Source organism: Pyrus communis, chromosome 7, assembly GCF_041283825.1.
Source record: "Pyrus communis isolate YQ-2024b chromosome 7, ASM4128382v1, whole genome shotgun sequence".
NCBI lineage: Eukaryota > Viridiplantae > Streptophyta > Magnoliopsida > Rosales > Rosaceae > Pyrus > Pyrus communis.
The window spans coordinates 28466868-28494323 of NC_142571.1; the positions used below are offsets into that span (position 1 = coordinate 28466868).

General features: G+C 34.4%; 2 protein-coding genes across 2 annotated transcripts; one reads left to right on the forward strand and one right to left on the reverse strand.

The window, feature by feature from the left end:
- The first annotated feature begins 11970 nt into the window (after positions 1 to 11970).
- On the forward strand, positions 11971 to 16338 carry LOC137734594 (E3 ubiquitin-protein ligase XBAT33). The gene is made up of 10 exons (XM_068473830.2): positions 11971 to 12460; positions 12594 to 12653; positions 13006 to 13077; positions 13268 to 13452; positions 13808 to 13968; positions 14061 to 14119; positions 14204 to 14250; positions 14324 to 14467; positions 14656 to 14747; positions 15487 to 16338. Exons 1-10 carry the CDS (start codon positions 11978 to 11980, stop codon positions 16023 to 16025), a joined length of 1842 nt encoding a protein of 613 aa, XP_068329931.2. The 5' UTR covers positions 11971 to 11977; the 3' UTR covers positions 16026 to 16338.
- Positions 16339 to 17198: 860 nt separating this feature from the next.
- LOC137735111 (CEN-like protein 1) lies at positions 17199 to 18363 on the reverse strand. The gene is made up of 4 exons (XM_068474488.2): positions 18104 to 18363; positions 17921 to 17982; positions 17768 to 17808; positions 17199 to 17641 (listed from the first exon to the last, which is right to left on the reverse strand). Exons 1-4 carry the CDS (start codon positions 18302 to 18304, stop codon positions 17424 to 17426), a joined length of 522 nt encoding a protein of 173 aa, XP_068330589.1. The 5' UTR covers positions 18305 to 18363; the 3' UTR covers positions 17199 to 17423.
- Positions 18364 to 27456: the final 9093 nt, after the last annotated feature.

The following is a 27456-nucleotide window of genomic DNA, read 5'->3' on the forward strand; positions in this document are numbered from 1 at the left end:
ATTTATGAATATATGCGATGTCTTCCAATTATTTGACGGTCAATCTATTACAAGAATCATGCATGGTTGTAGGTTAATTAATATTCTTGTATATATATATATATATATATATATATATGTAAGTATGCATCAGTCTGCTAATAGGCTAATTTGATAAATATTTGGATTTTTATTTAGAAACGTATGTTCATCGATCCAAGCTATTTAATCGATTTCTAATTTTGGGGTCAAATATTTATTGAAAACTCGAGGCCAATTATATATAATATATATATAGAGGTACGCATCATCTAATAATAACATGTTTCTAAATGCTCAAGGTAATTATTATCTTGAATTGGTCAAAGCTCCAAAACAAAATTGTCGAACACTAATGCTTTAGAACATTCAATCACATATATTAAACATTAGCTCGTTCTATCAACTATATTTTTCTCTCAAGTGAGGCATATATATATATATATATATTATGGTCCCTTGTAACCAAATATATCTTGGGATACTAAACCTAGTTAGAAACTTTTTTTTTTTTTTTAGTTTTACATATATTAAAATAAATGTTTAAATGGGTACTCGTTTATAACCGTGGCTAATACTCATAACCACCTATTTAAATTTCACGGGTAAACAGTTATACCCATAATCATTTATTTATCTAAACTGTTACCCATAACCGTAACCGTCAAATTCAAATGGGCGGATAACCGCGGTTATCCATAACCAATGGGTATTTGCCCATCCCTAGTGAGGATCCTCCTGACCAAACCCATCGGGCCGTTGAAATTTTATCCAACGACTACAATTATTATAAATTTTAGAGGGGACCCCTGTTTGTAGCTGTTGGATAAAATTTCAACAACCCAATGGGATTGGTCAGGAGGATCCTCGCCCTTTGCTTAGGAGAGGATCCTGATCTGCATGTTTTGATATGAGTCTAATGTATTGCACAATCATAGGTATGGTCTAATAAGTAGAGCAATTAAAGTGTCCATAATTTGAAAACAAAATTGCACTGACTGTCGTTGAATGTTTTATCATGACACTTCTAGAATTAACATGGAACTTTAAGTTACACATCAAATCTCATCATGTCATTAAAAAAAAAATCTCATCTTTTTTAGTGTAAAATATATCGTTGTATTAAAAATTAAAAAAATAAAAAGTTACTCATCAAATCTCGTTGTTTCATCAAAAATTCTATCCGACTCTTGTTTTGAATTTTCCTCACGATTCCTACAAATTAGTATCCAAATTTGAATTTGAATTTGCATGAAGCTATGAGAACTACAAGTAATTTTACATGTTTTCGTTGAGTCGTTTACAACAGTAAGCTTCATTTTTTATGGTATTTGTTACATGATTCTAGTCTACATGATTCGCGAGCATTATACATTGATTGTCTTATGTAAGTAATTGCTCAAGAGGCTTTTGACATTGATTGTGTTAACTTCGGGGGCTTTTAACATTACCAAGATGGAGGACTACATCTTAATGTTAGAATCATGTAAAATTACTTATTCCACCATGATAGGTAGTTTAGCTTGTACAAGTACCTATATGGCAGGTAGTTCAGATTGTAAAAGTACTTATATAATAGGTAGTTTAGATTATAAAAGATCAGTTGAAATCTAAGTTTATGCCGACTAATATTATAATATGATAGGTAGTTTAGCTTGTACAAGTACTTATATGACATGTAGTTTAGACTGTAAAAGTACTTATATTATAGGTAGTTTAGATTGTAAAAGATCAGTTGAAATCTGGGTTTATGCCGACTAATAGGGTACCTGAGTTGAAAAAAAAAATAGAAAAATAATATAACTAATAGCGAGGCCCCCCCTCCCCCAAGAGATTTATAGGTGTTCGAAATTTTGGAAATGTCCTAAATTAATTTTAGGAAATATGTGGTGCGAATAAAATGACTCTAACTTTGGCTTATAGAGCACAGTTTTTTGTGAAAAAAAAATTGAAATTTTTAGCTTTAAGAAATATTTTGCACTGGAGTTAAGGAAAATATTGCAAAACCTTTGGATGTGATCCTACCGATTATTAGGTCCTGAAACTATTTTTTTATTGATTCTTAAAGTGAGAAAATAGAAAAATATCTTTAAATTTAGGTTTTAAATCATTGATTACAAGTGTTTAAAAATGAATTATAATATATTTTGCATGGAAAAAATATATTTTGAAAAACACGAATATGATAGTTTATTGTTATGGTAAGATAAATAAAAGAAACATTAAAAAAAAAAAATAAATAAATAAAAAACTGAAAAAAAAATTGAAAAGGGAAGGATCGGTATGAAGATAGCGACTTTTTTGGCTATAAGTCGCTATCTTTTTAGCGATTATATTCAAGGAGAATAGCTAGCAAAGTACCGATCGTTTCATTTTTTTTTTCTTTTTCCATTGAATAGCTATAGTAGAATAAAATAGTAATCACAATGCAAAGTATCAACCTAACAACAAAAAGTGTTGACACATGGAGTCCTATTCATGGACCTAAATAAAAATTGGACTAATCTAATTGTTAGGCCATAAAATTGGGAAATGGATCCTTTCCGGATCTCTTACACCAAATCCACCCAATCACCTAATTCGGACTCTTGAAATTTAGTCCAACGGCTAAAGTTATTATAACTTTTAAAGGGGTTCCCTGTTTGTAGCCATTGTATCAAAATTCAAGGGCCTAGATTGATTGATTGAGTGGATTTGGAGAGGATCTTTTTCCAATAAAATTGGACCTATTTCAAGTTAGTTTATTTACACATAACATATTTGTAAGGAAGAAGTTAATTTAAACCACATATTAATGAAACTCTTTTTGTCAACTATAAGACTCCAAAACAAAACAAAACCCTAAAAGACTCCAAAACAAAACTGTCGAACACTCTAATGCTTTAGCACATTCAATCACATATATTAAACATTAGTCTGTTCTATCAACTATATTTTTCTCTCAAGTGAGGCATATATATATTATATGGGCCCTTATAACCAAATATATCTCGGGCTACTAAACCTAGTTAGAAACTAATTATATATATATTTTTTAGTTTTACATATATTAAAATAAACGGTTAAATGGATACCCGTTTATAATCGCGGGTAATACCCATAACCGCCCATTTAAATTTCACGGGTAAACGGTTACCGATAACCGTAACCGTCAAATTTAAATGGGCGGATAATCGCGGTTACCCATAACCAATGAGTATTTGTCTATCCCTAAGAGCAGTTCCAGTGTTGGCTGGTACTCGAGGGAAAGGCTGGTGAACAAGGCCGTAGAGCCCGAGTGAGAAAGTCCACCGTGTGGCAGCCCAAGGGACAGGTCCAACCCAAGGGAGGGGCCTGACATAAGTTGCTAGCCTGAGAGCTCGAGGGCTTTATGACGCACGGCTGACGTCACCAGACGTCAGCCACTTTTTTTTTTTTTTTTGTCAAGCGCGTGGCCCTCAAGCGAGCGTATGGGCCGACAGGATTTCAGGAATTGGGGCCCGTAACCCATTGAAAATTGTTACCGTTGGGAAGCCACGTGGCTTCCCACGGTCCGTTCAATCTCAACAGCAAAAAATTTTGGACCGTCTGATTTGCAACAGTAATAAAAATAAAAAAACCTTGTTTAATATCAACCGTTGGATCTGAGATCAACGGTTGATATTATTAGCCTTTATAAATAAAAATAAAAAAACAGTTTTAAAAATCATAAATGTTACCGTTGAAGTGTTGGAATTCAATTTTTTTTTTTAAATCCAACGGCAGAGATTAATTAGTTGAATAAAAATTTTAAAAAAATTATAAAAAATCAGAAAAAAAAATTGAAAAATTTAAAAAAAAATTATTTTTACTTTTCTATAAATACCTTCTCATTATCATCTACCTTACACATAAAAAAATTGAAAAATTTTTAAAAAAAATCTTATCGAAAATCCATCACCAATAATTGTCTTTTTCGGATTATGACACGTGGCGCAACGAGAACGATTAAAAATCTGTCGGTCCGAAATTACAAATAAAATGATTTCGTATTATTTTATAGCTTTTTAGATAATGACACGTGACGCAACGAGAACGATTAAAAATTCCAATCCGAAATTACAAATAAAATTATTTTGTATTATTTTATAAATATAAAAAAATACTAATATTTTATTGTCTATTGCCTATTGCCTATTGCCAGGGCTATTGAAGTGCAACGGTAGAGATACAAAAGGCAGTTACTGTTAACTGGGTGGATAACATAATGTATTACCTAGAGGGAGGGTTCCCACGCTTAAACTGCTCTAATCGTAGCATTGGATTAGGATAGAACACATGATAATGTACCTGTGTCTTGCAAGTTCTTTTTCGGATATAGAGGCCCACAGCCCTAACGGGCCCACAGCCACGCTAAACTTTCACCTAATTCTTTGCGTACAGGTGGACTTTAATCGATGAGAAAAATCTTCTAGTCTTGCACTCAAACCTTTCTCACATGAAAGCGATCCCCCACCCTCTATAAGTAGTGTGAGTGATCCCCATTCCTCAACCGTCCGATCTCCGGTGATCGATTTTTACTGACATCATTGGCAGTCGTCGGCGACTGAGTATATCCCACGTGTCCGTTTTCTGCAAAAAATCATCTAGTTGGCATGATGATCGGCTATGCATTCACTCTCTCTTTTTGGTCGAGTTCTGCACGCATGATTATCGTGGTCTGTGGACCACCTGATCCCTTCTGCCACTTACTTTGTTCAAAAGTCCTAAAATACATGGATGTATCGCATACATTGCTGGTTTGGTGAATTGTCATCTAATCCAAATTGTGGGAATTTTAAGCATTAAATAGTTGTTTGGAAGTAATTTTCTTTTTATAAAAATCATGATATTGCCAACTTGAAAGGGGAAATACTTTTCTTATTGTAAAAACCGACTCATGTTTCCACTCAATTTTTATTATAAAGATGTATTACGTTAGTATTCGTTGCTCAAAATGAATCACGCTAACGTTAAGAGAGTCATGAATCGAGTGAAATAAGAGTTTTACGGGAAAACTTCATTCAATTCTCGATGCAAATGGAGTTTGCAAATTCTTCTTGGAATTGGAAACATTTTGGAAAGTGGACCCTAATCGAACAGGAAAAAAAAAGAGCACAAATTCGTATTCAAACATTTTTAATCATTAGATTGACGAGTTTACTTTTATTAGTAATAATGTAAGATATCATTGATAATGCTATTCACACACCTATTTTACCTTCCACGCATTCTTGCTAATTTTTTGTCATTGATCTTCTTCAATTCACTTGATCCGAGGGCTAAAAATTGAAAATAGTGTGAGAAATAAAAAAAAGATATGTAGATACTTATGGAACACAATCTCCACTCTACCAGAGGAAATTATGGATCTAAATCTCATAAATGACAACCGTTGTTGACTAGAATAGATCATCTTCGGATCTCTTCCACTAAGGTTACCGGATCAAATGATTCGAGCATTTGAAATTTCATCTAATGGCCACCTGTTTTGACCCGTTGGATGAAATTTCAAAACAGGTGGACTGTTGGATAAAATTTCAAAGGTCAGATCACTTTATCCAGTGGCATTGATGGAACTTCTATGGTAAATGGATATATCGCCACCGTGACGTTCAGTGTGACAATGCCAAGGATATAACGACATGTAGAGAAAAATTAACACCTGGTATTGCTTTGGTGGCACATGACATCATGGTGACATTATAGTATCAAAGATACAATGACATGCAGAGAAAACTTAACACTTAGTATTATAGCTAGGGATGGGCAATGATTATGGCAGGCGAGTAACCGCGGATATTTACCCATAACCGTTTAAGCTTGTACCCACATAACCGTTTACCCGTTGGGTATTTACATAAACGGGTATACTCATACCCATAATTGTTTATAAATGATTAACCATACCTATAACCGCATACCCATTTACCCATAACCGCGTACCTGTTTACTTTTTTTTTTTCTTACCCGTCTACCTATTTTTTTAACAACTTGAAAATTAAAAATAAATTTGTCATAATTTTCTTCTTTCTAACTATTACATACTGTTATAAGTACATTTAACATGTACTTTTATATTAATGGCAATATTATTTATGAATATATGCGATGTCTCCCAATTATTTGACGGTCAATCTATTACAAGAATCATGCATAGTTGTAGGTTAATTAATATTCTTGTATATATATATATATATATATGTGTGTGTGTGTGTGTGTGTGTAAGTATGCATCAGTCTGCTAATAGGTTAATTTGATAAATATTTGGATTTTTATTTAGAAACATATGTTCATCGATCCAAGCCATTTAATCGATTTATAATTTTGGGGTCAAATATTTATTGAAAACTCGAGGCCAATTATATATTTATAGGTACACATCATCTAATAATAACATGTTTCTAAATGCTCAAAGTAATCATTATCTTGAATTGGTCAAAGCTCCAAAACAAAACTGTCGAACACTAATGCTTTAGAACATTCAATCACATATATTAAACATTCGCCCGTTCTATCACTATATTTTTCTCTCAAGTGAGGCATATATATATTATGGCCCCTTGTAACCAAATATATCTTGGGATACTAAACCTAGTTAGAAACCTTTTTTTTTTTTTTTTTTTTTTTTTTTTTTTTTTTTTTTTTTAGTTTTACATATATTAAAATAAACGTTTAAATGGGTACTCGTTTATAACCGCGGCTAATACCCATAACCACCAATTTAAATTTCACAGGTAAACAGTTATACCCATAATCATTTATTTATCTAAACTGTTACCTATAACCTTAACCGTCAAATTTAAATGGGCGGATAACCGCGGTTATCCATAACTAATGGGTATTTTCCCATCCCTATTGAGGATCCTCCTGACCAAACCCATCGGGCCGTTGAAATTTTATCCAACGGCTACAATTATTATAAATTTTAGAGGGGATCCCTGTTTGTAGCAGTTGGATAAAATTTCAACGGCCCGATGGGATTGGTCAGGATGATCCTTACCCTTTGCTTAGGAGAGGATCCTAATCCGCATGTTTTGATATGAGTCGAATGTATTGCACAATCATAGGTATGGTCTAATAAGTAGAGCAATTAAAGTGTCCATAATTTGAAAACAAAATTGCACTAACTGTCGTTGAATGTTTTATCATGACTCTTCCAGAATTAACATGGAACTTTTTAGTTACACATCAAATCTCATCATGTCATTGAAAAAAACTCTCATTTTTTTAGTGTAAAATATATCGTTGTATTAAAAAAAAAAAAAAAAAAGTTACTCATCAAATCTCATTGTTTCATCAAAAATTCTATCCGACTCTTGTTTTTAATTTTCCTCACGATTCATGCAGATTAGTATCCAAATTTGAATTTGAATTCGCATGAAGCTATGAGAACTACAAGTAATTTTACATGTTTTCGTTGAGTCGTTTACAACAGTAAGCTTCATTTTTGCTGGTATTTGTTACATGATTCGCGAGCATTATACATTGATTGTCTTATGTAAGTAATTGCTCAAGAGGCTTTTGACATTGATTGTGTTAGCTTCGGGGGCTTTTAACATTACCATGATGGAGGACTACGTCTTACTGTTCGAATCATGTAAAATTATTTATTCCACCATGATAGGTAGTTTAGCTTGTACAAGTACCTATATGGCAGGTAGTTCAGACTGTAAAAGTACTTATATAATAGGTAGTTTAGATTATAAAATATCAGTTGAAATCTAAGTTTATGCCGACTAATATTATAATATGATAGGTAGTTTAGCTTGTACAAGTACTTATATGACATGTAGTTTAGACTGTAAAAATACTTATATTATAGGTAGTTTAGATTGTAAAAGATCAGTTGAAATCTGGGTTTATGCCGACTAATAGGGTACCTGAGTTGAAAAAAAAACAATAGAAAAATAATATAACTAATAGTGAGGCCCCCCCAAGAGATTTATAGGTGTTCGAAATTTTGGAAATGTCCTAAATTAATTTTAGGAAATATGTGGTGCGAATAAAATGACTCTAACTTTGGCTTATAGCACACAGTTTTTTGTGAAAAAAAAAATTAAAATTTTTAGCTTTAAGAAATATTTTGCGCTGGAGTTAAAGAAAATATTGAAAAATCTTTGGATGTGATCCTACCGATTATTAGGTCCTGAAACTATTTTTTTATTGATTCTTAAAGTGAGAAAATAGAAAAATATCTTTAAATTTAGGTTTTAAATCATTGATTACAAGTGTTTAAAAATGAATTATAATATATTTTGCATGGAAAAAATATATTTTGAAAATCATGAATATGATAGTTTGTTGTTATTGTGAGAGAAATAAAAGAAACATTAACAAAATAAAAAAAAATAAAAAACTGAAAAAAAAAATTGAAAAGGAAGGGATGAAAAGGAAGGAATCGGTATGAATATAGCGACTGTTTCCGATATAGGTCGCTATTATTTTAGCGATTAATTTTAGAAAGAATCGCTATCAAAGTACCGATCGTATCGTTTTTTATTTTTTTATATTTTTTTTTTGTTTTTCCATTGAATAGCTATAGTAGAATAAAATAATAATCACAATGCAAAGTATCAACCTAACAACAAAAAGTGCTGACACATGGAGTCCTATTCATGGACCTAAATAAAAATTGGACTAATCTAATTGTTAGGCCATAAAATTGGGAAAGGGATCCTTTCTGGATCTCTTCCACCAAATCCATCCAATCACCTAATTCGGACCCTTGAAATTTAGTCCAACGGCTAAAGTTATTATAACTTTTAAAGAGGTCTCTTGTTTGTAGCCGTTGTATCAAATTTCAAGGACCTAGATTGATTGATTGATTGAGTGGATTTGGTGGAAGGGATCTGGAGAGGATCTTTTTCCAATAAAATTGGACCTATTTCAAGTCAGTTTATTTACACATAACATATTTGTAAGGAAGAAGTTAATTTAAACCACATATTAATGAAACTCTTTTTGTCAACTATAAGACTCCAAAACAAAACAAAACCCTAAAAGACTCCAAAACAAAACTGTCGAACATTCTAATGCTTTAGCACATTCAATCACATATATTAAACATTAGTCTGTTCTATCAACTATATTTTTCTCTCAAGTGAGGCATATATATATATATATATATATATATATATATATATTATATGGGCCTTTATAACCAAATATATCTTGGGATACTAAACCTAGTTAGAAACTAATTATATATATTTTTTAGTTTTACATATATTAAAATAAACGGTTAAATGGATACCCGTTTATAATCACGGGTAATACCCATAACCGTCCATTTAAATTTCATGGGTAAACGGTTATACCCATAACTGTTTATTTATCTAAACGGTTACCCATAACTGTAACCGTCAAATTTAAATGGGCGGATAACCGCGGTTACCCATAACCAATGAGTATTTACCTATCCCTAAGAGCAGTTCCAGTGTTGGCTGGTGCTCGGGGGAAAGGCTGGTGAACAAGGCCGTAGAGCCCAAGTGAGAGAGTCCACTGTGTGGCAGCCCGAGGGACAGGCCCAACCCGAGGGAGGGGCCTGGCATGAGTTGCCAGCCTGAGAGCCTGAGGGTTTTATGACGCACGGCTGACGTCACCCAAATGTCAGCCACTTTTTTTTTTTTTTTTGTCAGGCGCGTGGCCCTTAAGCGTGCGTATGGGCCGACAGGATTTCAGGAATTGGGGTCCGCAACCCATTGAAAATTGTTACCATTGGGAAGCCACGTGGCTTCCCATGGTCCGTTTGATCTCAACGGCAAAAAATTTTGGACCGTCTGATTTGCAACGGTAATAAAAAAAAAAAAAACCTTCTTTAATATCAACCGTTGGATCTGAGATCAACGGTTGATATTATTAGCCTTTATAAATAAAAATAAAAAACCAGTTTTAAAAATCATAAATGTTACCGTTGGAGTGTTGAAATTCAATTTTTTTTTTAAATCCAACGGCAGAAATTAATTAGTTGAATAAAATTTTTTAAAAAATTGTAAAAAATCCGGAAAAAAGATTGAAAAATTAAAAAAAATATACATTTTACTTTTCTATAAATACCTTCTCATTATTATTTATCTTACACATAAAAAAATTGAATTTTTTTTTAAAAAAATCTTATCGGAAATCCATCACCAATAATTGTCTTTTTCGGGTTACGACACGTGGCGCAACGAGAACGATTAAAAATTTGTCGGCCCGAAATTACAAATAAAATTATTTCGTATTATTTTATAACTTTTCAGATAATGACACGTGGCGCAACGAGAACGATTAAAAATTCCAATCTGAAATTACAAATAAAATTATTTTGTATTATTTTATAAATACAAAAAATATTAATATTTTTTTGCTTATTGCCAGGGCTATTGAAGTGCAACGGTAGAGATACAAAAGACAGTTACTATTCACTGGGTGGATAACATAGTGTATTACCTAGAGGGAGGGTTTCCACTCTTGAACTGCTCTAATCGTAGCATTGGATTAGGATACAACGCATGATAATGTACCTGTGTCTTGCAAGTTCTTTTTCAGATATAGAGACCCACAGCCCTAACAGGCCCACAGCCATGCTAAACTTTCACCTAATTCTTTGCGTACAGGTGTACTTTAATCGATGAGAAAAATCTTCAAGTCTTGCACTCAAACCGCACTCAAACCTTTCTCACGTGAAAGCGGTCCCCCACCCTCTATAAGTAGTGTGAGTGATCCCCATTCCTCAACCGTCCGATCTCCGGTGATCGATTTTTAATGACATCATTGGCAATCGTCGGCGACTGAGTATATCCCACTTGTCCGTTTTCTGCAAAAAATCATCTAGTTGGCATGATGATTGGCTGTGCGTTCACTTTCTCTTTTTGGTCGCGTTCTGCACGCATGATTATCGTGGTCTGCGGACCACCTGATCTCTTCCGCCACTTACTTTGTTCAAAAATCCTGAAATACATGGATGTATCGCGTACATTGCTAGTTTGGTGAATTGTCATCTAATCCAAATTGTGGGAATTTTAAGCATTAAATAGTTGTTTGGAAGTAATTTTCTTTTTATAAAAATCATGATATTGCCAACTTGAAAGGGGAAATACTTTTCTTATTGTAAAAACTGACTCATGTTTCCACTCAATTTTCATTATAAAGATGTATTACGTTAGGATTCATTGCTCAAATTGAATCACGCTAACGTTAAGAAAGTCATGAATCGAGTGAAATAAAGTTTTACGGGAAAACTTCATTCAATTCTCGATGCAAATGGAGTTTGCGAATTCTTCTTGGAATTGGAAACATTTTGAAAAGTGGACCCTAATCGAACGGAACAGAAAAAAAAAAAGAAAAAAAAAAGAAAAAAAAAATCACGAATTCGTATTCAAACATTTTTAATCATTAGATTGACGAGTTCACTTTTATTAGTAATAATGTATGATATCATTGATAATGTTATTCACACACCTATTTTACCTTCCACACATTCTTGTTAATTTTTTGTCATTGATCTTCTTCAATTCACTTGATCCGAGGGCTAAAAATTGAAAATAGTGTGTAAGAAATAAAAAAAGGATATGCAGATACTTATGAAACACAATCTCCACTCTATCAGAGGAAATTATGGATCTAAATCTCATAAACGACAACCGTTGTTGACTAGAATAGATCATCTTCGGATCTCTTCCACTAAGGTCACCGGATCAAGTGATTCGAGCATTTGAAATTTCATCTAATGGCCACCTGTTTTGACCCGTTGGATGAAATTTCAAAACAGGTGGACCGTTGGATAAAATTTCAAAGGTCAGATCACTTTATCCAGTGGCATTGATGGAAGATATTTGGCTCGTTGTTGATTACTAGATTGAAAATAAAATTATTAAAAATAAAATCGCATTATTATATTTTTCAGTTAGGGGGTCATTTTAAAGTTATAATAATTATAACCGTTGAATTTTCATCCAACGGTCCACACTCTTTGATCATGAGGATCTTGGATCAGGTGAGGATCCTGATCCCTCTTCTCCACTGTCTGTCAAAAACCAGCACGCTCCTGCCCGACAAAGTCAAACCCCCAAATCCAAAAATCCTCCATTTTCTTATCCCATTTGTCATTCTTCGACCTCACTCCCTTTTTCTGTCATATTTAGGCTGTAAGCCTTCCACGACGGTGGACCTAAATTATCCTTTTCTTTTTCAATTTATTTTCCAAATTCCACAAGCTTTCGTATTTATAGGTAGAGACAGAGAAAGCGGGACGGGGGTAGAGAGAGAGGGAGAGAGGAAGGAAATGGGCAATTCATTCGGTTGCTCCGCCTCCGGCGAACGGCTGGTTTCGGCGGCGAGAGACGGGGATGTAATCGAGGCCAAAATGCTCTTGGATTGCAATCCCTGCCTCTCCAAATACTCCACCTTCGGCGGCCTTAACTCCCCTCTCCATTTCGCCGCCGCTAAAGGCCACAACGAGGTGCTTTGTCCGTCCTCTCTTCCCCTTTTCTTTTCTGGGTTGGTTCTTGTTTTCAATTTTTTAGATTGGGATTGTTCTTTTTGATCGGATTTTCGATTTTTGTTGTGGGTTTTCTTTTCTGGGTTTGATTCAGATTGTTTCTTTGCTGCTGGAGAATGGAGCTGATGCCAATTCCAGGAATTACTGCGGGCAGGTACGAAAGTTGGTGCTTTTTCTCATCTAGATTATGATTGTTTGTCAGACAGTAATTTAATTTGTGTTTCAGAATCCCCATTAGAGTAAATTTTGGCATTTGGGTATTGATCTGGTTAGAAAGTTTAGTGATTTGTTTGCTTTGTCACATAAATCGAACCCTCTTATCGAAAAAATTGAAGCTCACGAGGGGATTGAACTAATTTCATGCTTAAGGGCCATAGATTTCATTCTAGCGGATGTAGTTAGGGAAATGCAGCTGGTATATTTTCCTTTATGTTCAACGAAATTGTTGTTCTGTGTTTGATACGAATGTTGATTAAGTTATTTGATTTCTGTGTTTAACTTTAAAGACAGCATTGATGCAAGCATGCCGATATGGACATTGGGAAGTTGTACAGACCCTCTTGCTCTTCAGATCCAATGTAAGTTTTGATTGTCTCATTGTATTTTTATTGCTATTTAACTGGATTGTAATATTTGAGTAATGAATCTTTCATAGTGAAGCTAGATACATCAGTTATGCTTTGAAATACTGTAGTTTTTTTTTCCACTTAGAAAAAAATATTGATTCGAACACACAATATTTAATCATAGTATTTTTCTTTATACTAGGTCACAAGAGCAGACTATCTTACTGGTAGGACTGCTCTTCATTTTGCTGCTATAAATGGGCATGTAAGATGTATAAGACTTGTCGTGGCTGACTTTGTTCCAAGTGCTCCCTATGAATCTCTAACTGCTCAGACAGAGTGCGACAGAGGTGATAGTGCAAAGGTCGTGAACAAAAATGAGCAAAGGTATTTGGGTAGCTTCTGTTTTATTTGTCAAGGAGATTTTTATGAATGTAAATTCTCCCACGATTGGAGCAATAATGAAAAGAGTAGCGATGTGGGATTGCTTTCCATTTCTACAGATTCAAAGTGGCTAAGTCACTAAATTCATTTTCTGCATGAAGTTTTCCGTGCACTATGTAAATAGATGCAAACACTGTTTAGCCCATTCAAATTTTTGCTGGTGTTATATCGCCAAGATATTTATATTTGTTTAGGTTTTGAATAAACCGTTATCGGATAGGTTATGCTTTTAGATTGTACAGAAGCATTTGATCTACACATATCTTTCTTGCTATTTATTCATTCTATTCCAGTGCAGTGCTCTATCCAAACTTGTAAATAAGGTAGCAGATTGTGGTATTACTGCTCTCCATATGGCTGCATTGAATGGATCTTTTGGTTGTGTACAACTCCTACTTGATCTTCAAGCAAATGTGTCTGCTGTGACGTTTCATTACGGGACTTCTATGGATTTGATAGGTTTGCTTTTTGTTTAGTAACTAGTATGTTAACCGAAGGAATGTTGCTTTCCCATCCTGCTTCAAACTGAAGTGGAAGTTTATTCTTTGTAGGTGCTGGAAGTTCTCCACTGCATTATGCTGCTTGTGGGGGTAACTTAAAGTGCTGTCAGGCAAGAACTTGTTAGTTTTGACAGCTTGTAAATTAGTTTCTCTCTCTCTCTTGGATTTAAACTGATGGTGTCCGTATTTTTTAGATCCTCCTTGCAAGAGGTGCCAGCAAGATGACTTTAAACTGCAATGGGTATGGGTCTTTTGGTTTTAACAATTAATGTTCTGTTACTATTAAATGATTAATGTGAAGTATATTTTTTCAGGTGGCTTCCAGTTGATGTTGCCCGAATGTGGGGGCGCCGCTGGCTTGAACCACTTCTAGCACCCAATTCTGACTCATCAATACCAGCGTTCCCCCTATCAAGTTACCTATCTTTGCCTCTCATGAGCATAATGAACATAGCAAGGTAACTCTTGAACCAAGTACATCTATGGATACTAACACTTACCAAGTTTCTGGATGTCCAGTGCTTGGTGTCGAAAGTTTCACGCAAAGGATGCCACATACTCATGGACACATTAAAATCCATAGGAAAATTTTAATGAGTGTATCAGTGTCACCACATAGACTCAAGTTCCTTGGAATTTACTGCAGGGAATGTGGATTTAAGTCTGTGACAACATCAGCGGACGACGCAGATACTTGTGCTGTCTGTCTGGAAAGACCATGTTTGGTGGCGGCAGAAGGTTTGTCCTGCAGTGGTTATTTTTCATGTCTTATGCTTTCCTGATACTTTACAAACTACCTTTTCCCATAGTATAGCCGAATGCTAACATTGTTAGCTAGTCCTATAACTATTGTAGTTGCTTACTGATAATCCTTTCCCGAGGTCCTTAATAGTCTTGGGAGGACATTAGATTTGATTCATTTAACTGGAGTAAAAGCCTTCTGGTGTTACCACGATAATAATTCTGATTGCATGTTTAATTCATTGGTCCTATTTGTTTGTTTTAATATTGTCTTAGATGGGTGGGCAGGATTTTACCAAGTTACGAACCGGATAAGAGGCAAAATGGTTTCTTGGCCTCTCATGCTCCCAGTCTTAAATTCATAGAACCCAATATTTTCAACCAGTATGTGCATAAATACAAATGAGGCATTCCAGTAATATATTGAAAATAAGAAATGCCAACTCGGGATAAAGTCATGTATATATGCATTATGTAGTTTGTGGTGATACATTGCTTACTTAATGGGTGAGCTTGATATTTCATAAAAACCCTATGACTTTTTTTTTTCATTTTCTCTTTCTAATAGTGATATGCCATCCTTTAAAATATTGTATATCTCTTCGATTAACATTGAAATCTTATGAGTTATTCCATTATCGTGTTCAACCGCTGTTATGTTAAGTGTCTACATTATAGAAATTCAGTTATCTTATGTACAAGATTATACTCATCCTTCGTTTACTTGTACCTTCAGGCTGTAAGCATGAGCTTTGTGTAAGATGCGCACTATATCTTTGCTCAACAAGCAACATACCTTCGGAAACGGTGGGCCCACCTGGGTCCATTCCGTGCCCATTTTGTAGGCATGGAATCATCTCCTTTGCCAAATTGCCTGGCTCCCCGGCAAAGGAAAATAGACTACAGATGTCACTTGGCCTTTGTACCCCTTGTATGCTTCATCCTCGTGACCCAGAGCGTCTATCTCCAGCTTGTGCACCAGAGATCCGAAAGAACCGTGTGGCTTCAGTTTCTTCAGATATGCTCTGTGCAGTCACCTGCAGTCCGTTTCCTTCTGTCACCATTCCTTTGTGCACCTGCAATGATGGTCCATGCCCACCATTTGAATCCCGGGAGGTAGAAACCGGAGATGAATTGCCCAGACATCCCCAAGCAACATCAACAGACCAGGATAAGATGGAAGGGCCGAGACTTGGAAAAACATGCTCAAGCATGTTTTGGAGCAGAAGAAGCTGCACCAGGGAGCATCAGTGCAATGCTGAAATAAATGCTTAACTAGTTTGATGGCGATGGCGTGCCTTCTCATGTGTCCCAGTCAAAAAGGAATTTTTGATTTTACATCAGCGTTGTGGGGTGCTGTATGTTTGATCCCTTCTGGCCGTGGAGTGTATGAAATTAAGCAAACCCGCATTTGCCTCCTGTTTTTGTTCGGCTGGCTACATGGTGGATCTCGGTATTGGCATCACAGTGTAATGTTCTCTTATGGTATTTCCGGCGGCTGTAAAATTTGTATGTTTGGAATATACATTGATTGTAATTGAATGTGAACAAAGAAAAGAAAAGAAAAGAAAAAATTCGTTTCGCTACATTTCTTGAGAGATTGTGCACCAAACAACGACAGTGCAAGTGAAATTAGTGCACTCTTGCTCTTTCGCATTATAGCGATGTTCTAATATAACTAATCTAAATATTGCAATTTTTCTCTTTTCCTTCCCCAATCTTTCCTCCCTTTTGCTTACATTTTTATGGCCCTATAGCTCACGGATGCCATTGCTATGAGCTTTTTGTGTCTCAGTGTTATCTAAGGGTTGTCTCAGTTTGATCTAAGCTTGTCCGGATAAGGCCTTTATAACTTTTTCGTCTCTAAAGATCGTTCTTCACCATAAATCCTCAACCATTTGTCCCTGCTTCTCAGCTCATCAGGTGTCTCCTCCAAGGACCTCTTCCGGTGACACTTTGGTGGTTTGTAGCTTTTAAAGAGCAATTCACACTATTTTGGTATGATGAGGGAGTGTTCGTAGCTCGGGTGGCTTGTCTACCCTCATTTTCTATTTATTCATTTGATTCGTTGATCCTTATTCTAGGCAGTGATAGCTTTGTGACAGCGGAGATGATTATTTTAATTTTTCAAATATAGATTTCTTTTTTACTTGTGTGTTGCTATATGCGTTTTTAATGTAATTTATCATGCAAAATTGAGGTTTTGCTTGGATGTTTTAGACACTCTCTTTGAGTTGTCCTTATTTTGTGTTTAACCAACCTGGTCATGTTCAAATCAGCATTCTCTTTCGCATGATGGGATGGTTTTAAGTAACGCTGGAAGAATTATATTCTCAGATATGAATGCCACGTTGCAATAGCACGGTGACACGTAACTTAGCTATGAGGCCTAGCTACATGAACCGTATCACCAAACACCAAACAACAATCAACAGAAAATAAAAGAAGCGACCGATGGGACCTACCACTGTCCCAAATACCTGGTACAACAAAATAAACGGTTGCCAACGTACGTACATAATAACAAACCCTAGTACGTACGATCATATGCATAGTTGCATAATCTCTCTCTCTCCACGCTTTAGGGAAGACCAGCACAGCAGGAGATACAAAACTTCAATCTTTTTATGATATTTTTAATTTTATTGATGTTAATCCAGTACCTATTTATCATCATCTTCTTCTAGCTGCAGTTGCCCGTTGCGCATTGAAGTAGACGGCAGCCACAGGCAGCCCGAGACCATTCTCCTGCGAGAATATCCTGGTATTGAAATTGTCTCTGGAAGCTGGAGCTCTCACTGTTTGTCTTCCTCTCTGCTTGAATAGCAGGAATACGTACCTGTGAATGCCTACGACCGGCCGTGGAATTTCATACTCGACAATCTCTTTTCCTGTTAATCATATAAAACCCAAAATCTCATATTTAGCTAAGAACAAATCTTCGTTTAGCCCTAATCTTTTGTGTGTGTGTGTGTGTGTATCACTGTATTGTCTGCAATGACTAGTTAATTACTTACCAAATGAGACATCAGTGGTGCCAGGAATGTCTGTGACCATCCTGAAATATATATATAGTTTAGTGAAAGTTAAATTATTGAAATGAATAATTAAGGTACAATCTCTAAAACTGTAGCATGTGAGTTTGTGTGACAAGTAAAATATATACAAACCAGTGGAGATGTTCTCTCAGGTATGGTTCGCTGGGGCTTGGAAAATCTGGGTCTGTCATTATCTTCATCAGAAGCAATCATCCGAAAACAAAAGTTAGTTATATAACAGTAGTACTATCAATGTATCATATTATCTTCATGTAGCAAATAAGTAATCACAAAGTATTGGTGAAATTAACTTACTAAGGTATAAGCAATCCTCATATCTTCACCTCCGATCTCGACGCGAGGTTTAGCAGCAATGACAGAAGGCATGAGCTCATGTCCATTAGCAACTTGTCTGTTTGGGTTGTAAACTACATTCAGGTTCACAGTTGGGGTGAAGATGTCCACAACCTCTCCTATCACTCTTCCAAGAGTTAATGGCTCCATCATCCTTGACATACAAAAGAAATGGAGTGAGAGAGTGTTGAAGAAATGTTATATATCTTTGTGCTTGAAAGTTGATTATGCAGTATACTGGAAGTGAGACTATGTTGGCTTTTATAGGCACAAAAAAGGCCCAGAAAGCATAAATTAATAATATTACTCAATTAATTACCATTCAGGGAATAAGAAGTTTGTAGATAAGTTGACTAAAAGCATTTACCCAATGTTCCAAGTTCAACTCTCCCCCTCCCATATCGTTGTATTAAAATTACTATTTGGGGAAAGGACATTTAAAGTAAGATTTCAAATTCGAGTTATCTTTTGGAAGTGGTGAGAAGCCACTAAAAGAAGGATGAGTACTTACTTTGCTGAGTTTGAGCAAAGAGATCCCTCTGAAAAGCATAAAGATATATTGGTATCTCTCTGTAGAATCTAATGTCATTGCCTTATTGGGTAAACGAGAATGAAGAATATAACTTTTTCTACTTATAAAAACAATATCTTGGGAAAATGGGAATTCATCTTTTAGAGGTGCTTAATAATTCTCCACGTGCACACAGGCTTTCTTTCCAACATTAGAAAGGAAATAATTCTCTTATCAGCAGGTCTGGAAAAAGTGTTATAATTTAGCTTGATGGAGAGCCACAATGTTATTTCCGAGACCACCATAATTATACTTATCATGCATATTTTTACTGTACTCAATCGTTTAAACAAACTATTTTTAATCCAAGAGTTAATTAAAATAGCTTTATTTTAAGGAGTGATTTTCATACTCTTTCTCTTTTTACTTTATACACTCATCCTCTTAATTTTGTATGTTGATCGTATATTCATTTATTCAATTCAATAACTAAAAAAAAATTGCATGAAATGAATAAAAAAATGTTGAAATCACTTCCTTATTTGTAACAGTAACATGCAGCTGTAGATAGGAAAAAAAATACTTCTCTACAAAACTTTGATTTATATACAAATTCAAAGTTTTAAGCAAGGAGATTAGATGAATTTTAATTTTAATTTTTAGAAGAAAATGATGGATTTTACCCTAGAAATTAAACATTTGACATCCACCAATTAGTCTCTTGAGTCACGCATAGAGCTTCAAAGGTGGGAAGGTATCAATCTAGAGAAACACGATTGTCAAATTCCCACAATGCATGATATCAATTTCTTTAGTAAAAACCTATACAGAACATTGAACCCTAGAGTTTGACATGACATCACTTCCTGTTATTCATGTATTCCGGCTGTAAATGCTGGGAAATTATATCTTAATCGTGTTGATTTAGGAACAAGGTTGACTGGCATGGAAAATAATTGGCATATATATTCTCAGGATAAAGAAGTGTATCTATAAATATTTATATATAAAGTTGGAAGGCAAAAATGATGGATCATTCTCAATTCTAAAATATTCTTCTCCAATTAGGATTTTAAAATTGTTAGGACCTAATATTATACCATTGATCTCGTGCAATCAAGGCCGTTGAATGAACAAAAATTCTAACTGTTGGATGGAAGAACTGTTAAAAAAAAATTTGTGTGCGTGGATATTATTATGATTACTCCGGAGGTTATCTTGAGCCAATGTCTAGATGGTGTAATCAACAAATGGGATGATAGCTTTATTCATGTGTTTATCCATGTGTGGTCTATTATTAGGGATGCAATTCCAACAAATTTCCATGTGGTCTTGGTAGCCAGCATGCAGTGTCATGGATTGTTAGGCTTCTCAAAGGATAATGATCACCACCAAAGAATGGTCAAGTTATCAACACCAAATCCATATCATTATTTGTGAGATAAATTCTTGATCTAAATAATCATTATATAAAGATGGGACGATGACTAGCATGTGTGGCGGTTTGGTAATGGTCGAGAAGCGATAATGATTAACACTTTGCACAAGCTTGAGCAGTGAAAGAGTTCTAATAGTATGATGGAATTCGAATTGGTACCGGAACTTTTCAAGCAAGGCATGAATATAAGTGGTTTTGCAACGTAGGGATGACCTTCAACTCAACGCATAAATAAATGCTTTATAGGAAACCTCCTTATGCTCTAGGAAAATACCCCTCCGTTAACAAACTCAACACATATGGAATCACTCATCATTGGAGCCGTGAAATCACTTGGTCTAGGAGTACCTTTAGTTTGGTTAAACTACACTACTTCCAGTTCGGTTGGTTATCTATTTCAAGTCTCAGCTGGTGAAGGGTCTTCAATTCGTTCGCCTAAAGAAGACACTTCCCCAGCAAAGTGAGGTGTTCTATGACGGGTCACTCATAGGTGCCTTTCAGAGTTTAGCATTCAAATAGTCGAGCCACTTTCACTATAAGTACACTCATCTCTAGCCTCTTTATCAACAAGCTTGGAGAAGTGTTATATACACACATTACTTAAATATTACACGTCTGGCGTTTTTAGACGCAAATATGCTTGATTTTTTTTTCCGTCAAAACGCAAATATACTTGATTAAGTTTAAATAATCTAATTTTTCAACCAATTCTTTGTCAATTGATAAAATAGCTAACTCATTCAATCTTTCTTGTGACATACTTGATCGAAGGTAAGATTTGTTCAACTTTAATTTTGAAAAACTTCTTTGCATAAGCACTTGTAAGTGGTAAGGTTAACAAAAGTCTCTAAGCAACCCATGCATTCGCACCACAACCATCCATTTGTCTCAAATAATTCAACACTTCCATTGAATGATTCATTTGTCTCAGATAGTTCAACACATCCCAATATGAAAGAGTACACAAAAAACTAAACTCAAATAAGCCAACAGTACTTCATTAGCATATATACCTTTATAGAGTTCTCGTTGATATATACATACCCTCAAATTTATAATGTTCCTTACATTAGCAAACAACAAATTGACAAAGAAACAAACTAAAACTCAAATTCCACCCATATATAAACAAAGCAGAGGCAAACAATCAAGATAAAGAATCAAACAAACCTATTTTGTTGCAAGGATGGAAATTCTGAAACACTGAATTACCCAAGAAGAGCCCCAATATTTTTTTCCAGGAGAATTTATTCGGGTTGTCAGTTTTGTGAAGACGAATCGAAGAGCAGTAGTTTGTTTGTTCGTTTTTTTTTTTTTTTTTTTTGCGAAAATGAAGAGAGAAAGCGATTGGGCATATATCGAGAAACACCTAATTGTTATATGTTAACTCTTTTCAATCTATAACGTAGCTAATCCTTCGGGAAACACATAATTGTTATTGGATGTTGGAAAGACAAAAAAAAAAACACGTTTCCTAAAGTATTTGGCCTTCCTAATTATATTTGGATATGCTGGTTTTGGGTTCAAGTTGGACCTTTTATTTTGTATGCATATAATTTGAAAAAGAAAAATCAAAGTAAAGCAACACCACCTAGTTTCAAACTGCAAACACACTCTATTTCAACCATGCCAACAACTCATTCGCTAAATTTGGCTTACTTATTAATTTATATTACATCCACAGAATATATAGAAAAACTACCCTCAGGGCCGGTCCTGTTTGATGGAGAACCGGCATAACATTATCTTCTGGACACTTGAGGAAATAAACTATAATCATATTTACCATGCATATTCCTACTCTACTTAAACAAACTCCACGAGCTTATTAAAATAGTGTTATTTTAAGAAGAGTGATTTCCACACTCTTCTTTTTACTTATGCACTCAGCCTCTTAATTATGTCTCTTGATCTTAGTTTCATTTATTAAATCTAATGGTTTAAAAAAAGAAAAAAAAAGGTGCATGAAATGAGAAAAAAAATGTTGAAATCACTTTATTATTTGTAACAGCGACATGCAACTGCAGATAGAAAAAAAAAAATAGTTCTCTACAAAACTTTAATTTCTAATCAAATTTAAAATATTAAGCAATGAGATTAACTTTAATTTTTAGAAGAAAACGGTGGGTTTTACCTAGAAATTAACATATGAGATCCACCAATTAATCTCTTGAGATGTTGCGTCACGCATAGAGCTTCAAAGGTGGAAGGGCATCGATCTAGAGAAACACGATTGTCAAACTCCAACAATGCATGGATTTTGACATGACATCACTTCCTATATCATTCATGCATTCTGGCTGTAAATATTGGGAAATTTATCTTAATCGGGTTGATTTAGGAATAAGGTGGTCTGGCATGGAAAATAATTGGTTTATATATTCTCAGGATAAAAATGTATATCTATATCTATATAAAGCCTGAAGGAAAAAATGATGAATCATTCTCAATTTTAAAAATATCTTTTTTTTTTAGTTAGGATTTTAAAATAAAACAACATAATTTGAAAACAATCCAGACTAACAGAAAAAATTACCCACGCAAGTGGACAGTTTTTTTTTCTTTTAGTTTATTAATTTTTTAAATAAAAATATTTTAAACAAATATAAAAGGAATAAAAATTACAAGTAAAGAATAACATGTAAAAGAGTAAATTGTCACACATGTGTGGCAAGAAGTTAGTAATGTTATAAGCGGGAACAAGATTATTCTGCTCATTTTACTTTCATTTATTATGAATAAAATTGGGGGAGTAGGGACGGACGGAAGATTTCTAAGTGTAATGGTCTTTTACCCATTTGGGGGAAAGTAGGCACGCGACTATTACCAAATAGCTAATATTGTCTAATTTTTATTTCATTTGATTAAAAAGAAAGTTTTGCACTTGACAAAAAATGTTTATTCCACACATATAACACAAATTAAGATATTATAAATTCATAATTCTACAGCACCATCTTTTTTTTTTCGATAAACAATTTTCTTAATTTTAAACTAGTATTTACATACACATTTTGTGTGTATGATCACATTTTTTTAGAAAATGAGAAAGAGAGAGAAAATGTGGGGGGGGGGGGGGGGGTTGGTGGGAGGTTTTTGTATTTGGTTTTTTTTTTAATATTAGAGGTATTTAACATCACCTATAAGTGAAGCTTTAATAAAAAACAGTAAAATTTGGACCTAAGAAATTACAATATTATCCATCATTTTTTTTTTAGTGATAGAAAATTAATTTGTCTTTTCATCATCTTTTGGTTGATAAAGAAAATTTCATTAATCAGTAGAAATAACAAATGAAATCATTCAACCAAAAAAGTCTGAATGGAAAGGAACTAGAGAAGAGCCTATGAATTGAGAATCTCTGGCAACCAACGGTATGGCCCGCATGGGATGTTCAACAATGCAGCTGCTGCACTCTCATCTCTCGAATGCCTTCACTTTCGGTTGCGCATATGCTCACCAGATATGAGGGAACCGGGCCCCTTTCCAAATTCTATACCTCTGGCTGCTGCTGTCAGGTCCTCTCACCAATTCAACACGTGTTGATATACTATTCACTGGACATGTCCAGCGTTTATTGGAAGATGGCGACTAAAACTTAGTTGCATGTAGCGTTCAAACTTAAAACTCTCACTTACAAGTGAAGATGTACACCGCTAGACCATAGTACTGAGCGACTTGTCTAAATCAGTTTTTGCTATTCTCTAAAGTTTCATTTTAAATTTGGAATCTTTTGATATAGGCGCCTCAGTTTTGAATTTTCTAGATCAAACATCTATGCTTTTTAGTAATTTGATTAAACTTTTTTTGTCATAATTCTGGTGCTATATGCACATTATATTGTAATACATTTCTTATAATCTAGCCTTTTGGTTACACTCTCCTCTGTTAGAGATAACTGTAAAAAAAAAAATTGGTTAGATTCAATTTATTTTCACAATAATGCTACAATTTAGCAATAATTATCTACAATTTAAGATAATTTCTTTCCAAAATAGTTTAAAATATTTTTAAATCCCCCAAAATCAAACGTACCGAAATAAGTTTTTCTTTTAGTACGATAAGAGAAAATAGGATTGAGAATAATATAAACGTACCAATGCACAATGTGTACAAAATAAAAATAATTTACCAATATTAACAATATGTATCAAATCAAACGTACCAAAATTGCAAATAAACGTACCAATTAATGATTTTTGTAAATTCAAATGTACTCGTAGATAATATATACGTAATGTATTGTACCTAATAATAATTCGTCAACAACTATACTTAAAAAAAACAGCAAAAAAGTTATAATTTCACAAAAAAATTGAAAAAAATACCCGGAGCTTTATGTTGATCACCAATGAAAAAGAAAAAACCATTTGGAAAAAGAAATAATATTAAATGTTTGCATAACAAAAAAAAAAACTGTGATTGAAAAAATATATTTGGAAGAAGAGAAAATATAGTTTAATTACTAATATCTCCACTAAATAAGAAAAAGTGCATCAGGCAGATAAAAGGATAGATTTAAAAATTATTTTAATTTTAAAAACAGATGTGATTATTGGTCAAAACACTTTAATCAAATTTTTAAAAATTACAGATGTTTAGTCTAAATGATATAAAAAAATGTAAAGAATTCTAATTTAATTTTCATATTTTTTAACAAATTTACATCGAAGGAAACCGGTATCAACATCGATATTGAGCATCCAAGAATATTTCTACCAAGATATTTTTATCGATATTGATGTTTTGACATATGAAAGATGTGTCCTCCTTTGAGCACAAATATTTAAATGTGAAAGGTCTCAAAAGACAAAAATCAAAGGAATTTGGGAGGATGCAAGCACTTGCCGGATGGTCTACGAATCGTTGAATGGGGAATTAACCATTCCAAACTTGACACCTCTTTCGATTAGAAACCGTCAAAAACTTTCCATCTTTTCCATTTTATTCCTGCAATTGACTGCTGTCTTCCTCACTCACAGTCTTATCCGATCATCACCTTCAATTACGGGCAAATCTGCGAGACTTCTTTTCCTCCACATTCGACACGTTTCTCATCTTTTTGGGCAGCTTCACTTTTCTGGTCAACTACGTCCACGTGTCTGTTTCTTGGACATTGAATCAGTGTGTGCATTCTGTAGAGCAAACGAAAGAATAGAATCCCATTGGCCTTGTTTGAGGGTATCCGGTTTTTCAACTTTGTTTTTATCTTGAGTTGTGTTTGAGGAATTGAATTCTCTGTCCAAATGAAAAACATCAATGTCCCAAATACAACAAGATCATCAAAATCAAGATCGTCTTTGAGATTTTACGGATTTTGTCCTTAAATTATCAACGGCCCGTTTGTTCTCGTATCTTATTATATAATCTTACCAAAATGTAGTAAAACAATAAAAAATTATCTTATGTGATTGATAAACAAAATTAATAGTAAACATTTAAAAGAAGCCATGAAACAAAACAAAACGATGAATAATATAGTAATACACTAAATCCAAAGTCAGATCTTTAACAACAAATGATATAAAAATTTGAAACAGAAAATCCACATATTCTTTTCTTAATCTCTTAATCTCCCACTCCATTCTCTCAGTCCAAACAAGAAACAAAGTAATCAAATCGCAAAGTTAATTAATCTAACCATACATCAGGCACAAGTTGCTCTCCGTCAAAGCCGGCACCGATCAAAACACACCGGAAATATACTCCCATACATTTTTCCTTATTTCGAACTTACCCGACTGAGTAGGTAGGTGGAAAATTACAGCAATTGTTACTTTATGCGACTCGTTGCTACAATATTTTCCATGGTAGGAAATTGCAACTCGAATTAAAGTATTTAATAGGTTCCCTATAAAGTCCAATTTGAACAAGTTGAGCCAAATTGGTCCATTGACAAAGGATTTTGGCGAGGTTCAATGGCCAGCCAACTTGGATGTGCATGCCCTAATTTCTTGGCCCATGAGAAATAGTGAAATCTTGTCTCATCAATAATACGAATTTAAACATGTACCTACCATCTAATAACATGACATCGGAAACACAGTGAGAAATCAAAGTCTACCATCAATCCATCATCCAGAACCACTCGAGGGAATCAATAAATCTGCGGTTGTCTCACAGTCACAGATACGTAAGGACTCATCTCATCAGCTGGGGAAAAAGCAGCTTTTAGCCGCAGCACTGCCAGTCACTCTGCTTTTGCACATAAAATGATGCCAAGTTGCAAAGCCATGCATATTGATGTTTCTCACCTGCTTCTGCTTTTCTCACGCAGAGTCACTTCAGAAATCTTTCTCAATCTTCCATTTTTGGAATTCCTTCACGCAAACCAAAACAAGCTTTTCTCCTTTTTTTTTCCCATCAATCCCAACCCTTAATTTTTCCCAAAATCTAGCAACAAATCCGTCTTCTTGTTCCTTCTTCTAATCTAAATCAGCTCTCTCGAAACGTGAACGCTTCGGCTCTTCTGATTACTGTTCTTGTTCAATGGACTAGTGCACTGCAGACTAGGCATGTGCTCATCCCGAAACTTTCCTTCACTTGTTGCTGCCATTAATGGCTTGCTTACTTTCTTAAGAACCCTAGCTAGGGTTTCAATTTTCATGCAATATATGTGATGTATTGTTCCTCTCAGCTTCTGCCGCTTCTAATCATTAACTAAACTATTTAACAAGAACTTTTAAAATTGACAAAAGAATGATAAAACGTTTTAAATAAAATGATTTCGACAGGCACTTTTTTTCTCAGTTACAACTTCGTTTATTTTTGTCTTTTAACTTCACTTTGATTTAATCAATTTGCAAAACAGAAATGAGTAACGGTGTATTGCGGGAGTAAATGAGTCCGAAAGTCACTTACCTAGTCTAAATTGTGGGACACTGCTTGGCTTAAACATGCAGTGAGCAATTCCTCATTAACTACTAGTCACGATTTCAAACTGTTGAGATGAATCTCATATTGACGAGAAGCCTTGCATAAACTTATAAGTAAATTAGTCTATTCCGCATATTACCAATTGTTTTATGATGTAACCTTAGCTTCCTTGACAACATATATCAAAATGTCTCATTACAACTACAAAGTGAAATTTTTTAGCATATATATATATTAAAATCTAACTCCGCTTGTGTAAGTTTATCTTACGCTACCGATTTCAAGGCCAGATAAAGGTTAGGTAATCAACCGCCGCCACTTCATTTTCACGTTGAATCCCTAAGTCATGTTAAAAAAATCTAAGTTATAGGCAATCAAGGATGAGCCATCTATCCATTTTCTTATATTATTGGGAAATTTGGCTTTGAATTTTTTGGTCCAAAAGAAAAGGGGGATCAAATGTTTGATACTACTTTTGGTGGCAGAAGA